This window comes from Acanthochromis polyacanthus, chromosome 6 (assembly GCF_021347895.1).
Source record: "Acanthochromis polyacanthus isolate Apoly-LR-REF ecotype Palm Island chromosome 6, KAUST_Apoly_ChrSc, whole genome shotgun sequence".
Taxonomy (NCBI): Eukaryota; Metazoa; Chordata; class Actinopteri; family Pomacentridae; genus Acanthochromis; species Acanthochromis polyacanthus.
In genome coordinates this window covers 2,143,954-2,152,589 of record NC_067118.1, presented here as the reverse complement: position 1 = coordinate 2,152,589, position 8,636 = coordinate 2,143,954, and the positions used below count along the sequence as shown (strand labels likewise).

Genomic DNA, 8,636 nt, shown 5'->3' with positions numbered 1-8,636 from the left:
CAGGTCTCAGGTGATAAGGATTGAGCATAATCGGACAATTTCACGGAAGGATAGTTCGCATTGTTATCATCAGCCATTGTTCCTCTGGTTCCTCTTGCTAACCAGCGCGGTAATCACGTGACTTCGTGACGTCACTGTTTGTAAACACTGGCGTCTCCCATTACATATTAACAACCTAAACAAAACCCTGACGTATTTTCTACGTCTGTCAACACAGACACTGTCACAGTCACTTTAATGTTAGCGGACTCTGTTGAATGGCAAATTTACATCACCACAAACAAATCTCACAATATCACAGTAAATCGAGTTTGTGTTTTTTTTTTTTATTCATGCCGCATTAAAGAGCTGCTCCTCACCGTTCACGAGTGTTTGTTTCATATTCGACATCCTTAATTTTATCTTGTAAATTAGCGTCCGAAATTAAATGGGAACATTTGCAATGGAGTTTGTCAACCGCTTCCACCACTGAACGTGATAAACTAATTAATAGGAGCTGGACTTCAAACAATTTAGACACAGCGTCTAAAAGCGTAAAAACTACATTGTCTAAAGTGTGAGAGGAGACGGTGTATTTTTGGTTAAATTATACAATGTTCGCCGTCAAAGTCATTCATATAAACTGCCTGTAATGTGCAGCAAATAGTAGTTAACCGGCGCCAGCTCTTCAGTGACCTTAACGGGTCCGTACCTCTTGTACAGATGCTACGGGTACGGGTCCGTACCTCTAGCATCAACCTCTTGGAAAAGCCAGAGTGGCACCACTCAAGCCAGTAACCATCCCTCGGTTGGAGCTTACTGCTGCCGTCTTGGCTATTCGGGTAGATAAGCTGGTGAAAGCAGAATTGCAACTTGACTTACGGGACTCTTGTTTTTGGACTGACTACACAGTGTTGAAGTACATCAACAATGGAATAAAATCCAAGGAAGTCTCAGAGTGGGAGACATTGTTCTGCAACTGCTCCAAGGAACTCCTGGTTAGTTGGAAGAGTGATTAAAAAAACTCCCTGACAAAGCAGGCATAGTCAGAACAGTTCAGATCCAAACAAAAACAAGTGTCATCGAAAGACCTCAAACAAAACTTTATTCGGAGAAAAAGAAGCATAAAGTGTTTGACTTCCGTCATTAAAAAACAAAAGATGGATTTGTTAATAGTGAAACAGGTTATTTTGGCTCCATAAGTTAGTTATTTGTTTGTTGTAATTGTTATGTCCCATACGGCCATAAACAATAAGGGGCCGGTTGTGTTGGAGCCATTTCAGTTGGTAACCAGCAAGTGGTGCTGTGATGAGTTATCTGTGTATTTAAAGGCCACACTAATTGCCACAGGTGTGGCGCAAATCATGAGGTGAATTGTTTTTGACCGTGGTTTAGCGTGGCATGACAGACTGTTTATTGGAAAGACTTTGCTCTTTGTTAAGTTTAATGAACTCCAGAAGGTAAATAAATTGATGAATTCGTTCATAATTGTGAGTTTGGACTATTACTTTTTGAATAGACTCTACTGGTGTTTTTTTTTTTTTTTAATGTTTTACAAGAGCACGTCAGAGCGGCCAGAAAGCCACGCGTTCTTAACAGAGCCAAATTTGCATCACCAAGTGACTTCATCATCATGATCAGGGTTGTTTGATCCGTCTGAGTAAATTTGTATATGAGAACCCCATTCTTCTTCAGTATGGACCTTGATGATGTTATTCATGAATTCTGACTCCTTCTGAATTTTGATTCCATTTCTATACTTAATGTGATCACAATACTTAGTACTGTTTATACCGTATCATAATGGAGACACCCAAACTGTTCATGAAGCACTTTTACTGCTTCTTTTGCACTTACAGTTACGTACTCAACTGCATTTGTCTTTATACTTGGACTCTGTGTAATGACAATAAAGTTGGTGTAGGAACCAAATTGGGCTTCATGCTGATTTCATACATTCCCTTTTGTTATCAGTATGTGGATGTGAATAGAAGAGAGTGCATGTGTGTCTATGGGAGAATGAATGGCTATAGGTGTGTTTACCCCCCTAGAGGAGCACAGAGTTTAACTCCACCTGGCTGAGGAAGTTGAAAATGGAGTCCAAGGAGGAAGGTTTCAGAACCAGCTGCCACAGCATCTGGTGTAGCTGAGGAAGGCAAACAGTTTATTGACCATGTGGCTGCATCAAGGAACTAGGCCTTCTTCAAAACTCTTTAGTGTGAATCTTTTGTATTCTGTATCAATTTTTCTGTAATTCATCAACAATAAATGCAACAAATGCCCGACTTCCCCGATTCCTGCGTGCGGCCCTTTGCTGCATGTCTTCCCCCCACTCTTCTCCCTCTTTTCCTGTCTGTCTCCACTGCACCTATCAAGAAAGCAGTAAAAACGCCAGTCGCATAGATTGTCTTTGTCACATAGGACTAAAACACTCACACACACCTTTACAACTACAACATGAAAATAATGAACAATGAACACACAGCATGAAAAACTTAGATTATGCCTGCTCGCTGATTGATGTCAGATAAACTACGTACAGGTGCATCATTGCCCATCCATGACCCCACACAACCCAAGTTCACAGACACAATATGCAACACACACATGTACACACACACAGAAACTGAGAGTGCTACTGATTGATCTCACAGAAACTAAAACTTTCTTGTGCAGGTGCCACATCAACCATCCACAACAAATCTCAAGTTTTACCAATTTCAAACAATGACACATTTCTTGAAAGCATCGTTTACTAACGGGGAATGAGTTCAGAGGCTAGAAAGGTGCTGCACATGACAACACCACCAGTTCTCTCTTTGATGAAGCCATGAGGGCAGTTTTCTGCTTTCAGTACCCAGCAGGTCAGAGATCAGATTTTTTTTTTTCAGTCATCCAGGAGTAACAAGGACTGTAAAACAAATACTGTGTGCTGCATGTGTGACAAATCCAGTTGCATTCTGTCCTCCGTGTGCTAATTAAAGCTTAATATGTTCGTAATATTTTGCTTGAATCTGTTATTTTTTTCTGTTCTTATGATTGATGTAGGTTATGCAGCTTGTCAGTGGGAGCAATGATTCAAAAGAGGAGAGAATTCTAGTATTTTGTAGTTTTACATTCCATTGTACAGTATACAGTACACTGTTGGTTCCCTTCAAAAATGCATTTCAAGTTCATTTCTGCACATTTCTGGTACTTTATTAGGCTATGGAAGTATTATCTCTTGCAAAACAAGAAATGTTCACACCTATGCAGTACCTTTAGCAGCAATAATGAGAACAAACCTCGACTTTAGGAAACAGCATGAATGATGGTATAAAAACGTCTTTCTACCCTCTGAGGAAGCAAAAACAGGCATTCACAAAGTGTGTGATGCATGACAGGTTGTTTCTTCATGTAAAATAGATTTTTGGTTAAAAAATTTCATTAAGCTGCTCTATTTTAGAGGCTCAGTGGAGGCAGGTCATTTTTGACCCTGAGGACAGGAGGAGTGTTCAGGACGTTAAGACAATACAAGGGTTCAATGTGCTGTATGACCACACAATGAGATCCTACTAACAAATCACACAGATGACCTATGTGGTGACAACAGAAGAAATAAATAGCACAAGACCTTTATCTAACCAGCAGAAACTGCAGCACAGCTTCACCTGTTTTTAACCTTTCTGGATTTGAAATTTGCAGGAGTGTATCAGCTACTATTAGTAAAACCACTGGTCTGTTGGTTATGTCTTTGATATCTGACTCGAGATATTCTTGCTGGAGCTCTTCAGTGTTACACTCTTTATTAAACAACTTGTAAAAGTACATCTGTTTAAATGCATTCAAAACATTTCATGGAGCAGTCATGGAGCTGTAGACGTTTTATTACAACTTTATTTCACGTCCAGATCTCCTCTGCTGCAGTGACACACTTTGTTGTGTCCGCGTTTAGATACAGCTGTATAGTAAACGCTGACATCCATGTTTACGATAGATAGCGGATGTCCACGCTGCATCGTGCATACATAATATATGCACCATACAGCGGCGACGTCCGTCCGTGTTCCGCGCTCCGGTTGGATGGTGATTTCTGTTGCATTGCGCGCTCACTTCCGCTTTTGATGATGTATCGTGCTCAGACGATTAGTCGAGGCTTCGTTAGCTGCAGCCCTAATCTCGTTGCCTCCTTTTACTTGAAAGACAGCAGAACTCAAGCTGAGTGGATTCCAGCAGTATGTTCACACCTGAACAGCCATGTTCTCTCAGCAGGATGTGAAAATGTTCCAAACAGCTTCACAATATCTCCAATCACTGCTCTGCTGATGAAGGATGTCATGATAGCAGAAATGTAGCAGTCTGTACCAATACCATATCCATCCAGACATTCAGTTTGGTTCTTCTGCCTGCTCCACCACCACCACAGTCCAGACTCCATCTGGTCTAATCATCAAGGATTGCTTACATACTTCCTCACAATTGTTGTTGAAGCACAGACTAAAGGTGCTTTAAATCTGAAACATCTACTTTTAACCTCTACCAATTCTTCCATGTTGTTTCAAGCTTAGTTCTGACATTATGTTTTCCACAGACGTTTCAGGATCACAACTTCTCAGTTGTGTGGTTTCTCATGTGGGCTTTTAATCGATAACTACGGTTGAAGCTTTTTCCACATGTGCCACAAGAAAACGGCTTCTCACCTGTGTGACATCTCATGTGGACAGTCAAAGAGGTCCGATGAATGAAGCTTTTTCCACAGGTGCCACAAGAATATGGCTTTCTCTTTTTGTGAATTGCCGTGTGCCTTCTATGTGTTGATGAATCAGCAAATCTTTTTCCACAAGTGTTACAAACATACGGTTTCTCACCTGTGTGACATCTCATGTGGGTAGTCAAATAGTCCTGTCGACTGAAGCTGTTTCCACATGTGCCACAAGAAAACGGCTTCTCACCTGTGTGACATCTCATGTGGGCAGTCAAAGAGCCACTTTGACTGAAGCTTTTTCCACAGGTTCCACAAGAATATGGCTTTCCCATTTTGTGAACTGCCATGTGCCTATTATGTGTTGATGAATCAGCAAATCTTTTTCCACAGGTTCCACATGCATATGGCTTCTCACCTGTGTGACATCTCATGTGTTTAGTCAAATGGGCCCGTCGACTAAAGCTTTTTTCACAGATTCCACAAGAATATGGCTTCTCACCTGTGTGACATCTCATGTGGTCAATCAAATGGGCCTGTCGACTAAAGCTTTTTTCACAGGTTCCACAAGAATATGGCTTCTCACCTGTGTGACATCTCATGTGGGCAGTCAAAGACCCCCGTTGACTGAAGCTTTTTCCACAGGTTCCACAAGAATACGGCTTCTCACCTGTGTGGGTTCTGTGATGTTTGATTAAATCTGACTTACGCCTAAAAGCTTTTCCACAGACATCACATGTTACAGATTTTCTTGCCTTGTCATTATCACACTGTCTCGCTGACGTTGGAGCATTGTCTACATCATTACTGGGACTGTTGTTACTCTGATCTCTTGGTTTCTGCTCGATACATCCAGTTGATCCTGAGTCTACATCCTTGCTTCCTTCCTGATCTGGGCTCTCAGCTACACAAGAGATGTGAAACAGGAGCTGATCACTGTTTGGTTTTGGTTCACTGTGGTCACTTTCCTCATCAGCAGGAGTCACCTCAAAGGTATCAGTCTCCTGTTTCAATCCAATTAACTCTTCCTCTTGACTGGAGCAGAGTTCATCCTGTTCCACTTTAATTTGTGGTAACCCTGGGTTTAATTGGTCCAGACTGGTGCACGATTCTTCCTGTTCCATTTTAATTTGAGAAATCTCTGGGTTTGATTGGTCCCAACTGGTGCAGAGTTCCTCCTGCTGGTCTTTAATCCGTAGAGGCTCTGGGTCCTCATGGTCCACCATGGAGTTTTGTCTCCTGGTCATGGGGCTGATGGTCAACGACAGTCTTCTCATTCTCACAGACATAAGACTGTGGGAGCTCTGGAGGGACAAAGAGACAAAAGATAATGGTTACTGCTGTGATGATGAGAGAACACACATCTGTCACTTTGTCCAGGACTGGCTGTCTCCAACAAATTCAGCTCAAGAGTCGAATGTTTGATACAAAAAGAATAGGATGGTTTATAATAGAAATCTAGGAGCCATGACACAGCAGCAGGAATGATACAAGCATCTCCAAATGACTGAACATTTCAATGAACACGTTGTTCCACAGTGGATACAGGATCACAAAGATTCTAATGGTAAACACCACTGGGTACTTTTCTGCACACCACACAGACAGGTTTGATGGGGATCCAGTAAAATCAGTCTGAATAAAGCTGCTGTCCTCTTCAGCCTTCAAACCTGTCAGGATTTTAATGTTATTCTTATTTTACTGCTGGTTACTGTACTGTTGATTTGACTCATCAGTGAAACCCAACATGTTAACAGTGGAATGCAGTTGAACTCATTACTTCTTTCGATCATGAATGAGCTCTATACATGGAATTATGTCTCTGGACTGAAATGACAGAATGACTGAGTCCTCTGTCAGAGTTTTATTATTAAACTGTTTGATAACACAATGCAGTTGCTGTCAGTGTGGAGTAGTTCAAACACTTCCAGCACCTCTGAACAGGAAACTTTGGTCTTGCTTCCAGGGTCAATCAACACAACGATCACGATATTAAAACTCCACAAACATCAACTAACAGACACCATTAGGGCTGCACGATATATCAAAAAGATATTGTTTTTGCAATAATGGTAAGTGTGATATCCATATCGCAAAGTTGCTCGATAATTTTATGATTATTTAGATGTATAAATCATGCTTTTTGCATGAATAGACGTTTACTTGTGACCAACTGAGCGCAATCTTAAACCCCCCTCCCCCCACCCTGATAGCACTTTTGCTACCAGCGCCACAACACAACATGGCAGGACACGAGAAAGACGACTGTAACGAACAACTTGTGCCTAAAAAACAGCACACCTCCAAAATTTGGGAGTACTCCAGCTTTAGGAGACAGGACGAATCACAGATGCAAGAACTTTGCAAGTCATGCAGAAAAATTGAGGCTACATCATGAGGAAACACTACAAATCTGCACAGCCACCTCGAACACAACCACAAGGAACTGTATACCGTTTTCTTACAATCTAAAACACCATGAGCTACTCCCATGAAGGCAGACAAACCAAAAGTAAGCACACAGACAACAATTGGTGAAAGTTTTTTTTTCTGTTACACCATAGCGCCACCAAGGTTTAATTGCGGCCATTACACGTTATATCGTGAAATGCACACTCTCCATTAATGTTGTGTGTAAAGAAGGTTTTTTGGATATGTCCAAGACTGCTTAAAGACTGTGCTGCACAACTGTGTCAATCTCTCCACAGGATCTTCAACCTGAGTCTCCAGCTGGGGCGGGTGCCTGCTCTATGGAAAACATCCTGTATTGTACCGGTACCAAAAATCGGCTGAACTAAATGACTACAGACCTATTGCTCTGACCTCACACATCATGAAAACTCTGGAGCGGCTGGTTTTACGTCTCCTGAGGCATGAGGTCAAAGACAAACTTGATTCCTTGCAGTTTGCATGCAAAGAACACATTGGAGTGGATGATGCCATCCTCTTCATGCTTCACCGTGCCCTGTCTCATCTAGAGGAACCTGGAGTTTATGTGAGAATCATGTTCTTTGATTTTTCAAATGCATTCAACTCCATCCAACCCACCATCCTCAAAGACAAGCTCACAGAGATGGGAGTGGATCCTTCCTGTGTTTCATGGATTACAGATTACCTGACAGGAAGGCCACAGTTTGTCAGGCTGGGGACCTGTGTTCCTGAGACATTAATGAGTAGTACTGGGGCTCCACAAGGAACAGTCCTGGCTCCATTCCTGTTCACTCTGTATACATCTGACTTCAAATACAGCACTGAGTCTTGCCACATTCAGAAATACTCTGATGACACTGCTATCGTGGCATGTATCAGAAATGGACATGAAGCTGAATACAGGGATCTGATAAGTGCCTTCAGTGACTGGAGTCACAAAAACTGACTGCTACTCAACGCCTCAAAGACAAAGGAAATGATCATAGATTTCCGCAGATCCAAACCCCCTCTTCAGCCAGTGGACACTTGTGGCGTGGACATCGAGATGGTGACATCATATAAATATTTAGGTGTCCACCTTGATAATAAGTTGGACTGGTCTACAAACGTAGACTTCATCTACAAAAAGGGCCAGAGCTGACTTTATTGCCTCAGAAGACTTCGATCAATAGACATGTGCAGTAAGATGCTGCAGACGTTTTATCAGTCTGTGATAGCAGGTGTCCTGTTTTATGCTGCAGTCTGCTGGGGAGGCAGTATAAAACAGAAGGATGCAAGGCGTCTGAACAAACTGATTAAAAAAAGCTGCTCTGTGGTTGGAATCGGATTAAACACATTGGAGGATGAGGTGGAGAGACGGGCACTGAGCAACATGGAGGCCATTCTGACAAACATGGATCCTCCACTTCACATCTGCCTCAATGAACAACAAAACATCAGTGGACGGCTCCTATCTCTGCACTGCAAGACCGAAAGATTTAGGAAATCTTTCTTGCCATCAGCAGTCAGGCTATTCAATTCAAAATTAAACAGATAAGAACCCTGA

The 8,636-nt window shown here is 42.0% G+C and overlaps 1 protein-coding gene across 5 annotated transcripts in view; it reads right to left on the bottom strand.

Annotated features, from left to right (window-relative positions):
* Positions 1-1,505: 1,505 nt before the first annotated feature.
* LOC110971346 (gastrula zinc finger protein XlCGF57.1-like) overlaps positions 1,506-8,636 on the bottom strand; it is a 56,170-nt gene continuing 49,039 nt past the window's right edge. Inside the window, exon 3 of one of the 5 annotated variants that reach the window (XM_051949500.1) lies at positions 1,506-5,246. In XM_051949500.1, the coding sequence (XP_051805460.1) occupies positions 4,561-5,246 (686 nt within the window). In that variant the 3' untranslated portion in view covers positions 1,506-4,560. Of the gene's footprint in view, positions 5,965-8,636 lie in introns of all 5 variants that reach the window. The other 4 variants (XM_051949501.1, XM_051949502.1, XM_051949504.1 and 1 more) reach the window with 4 other exon arrangements.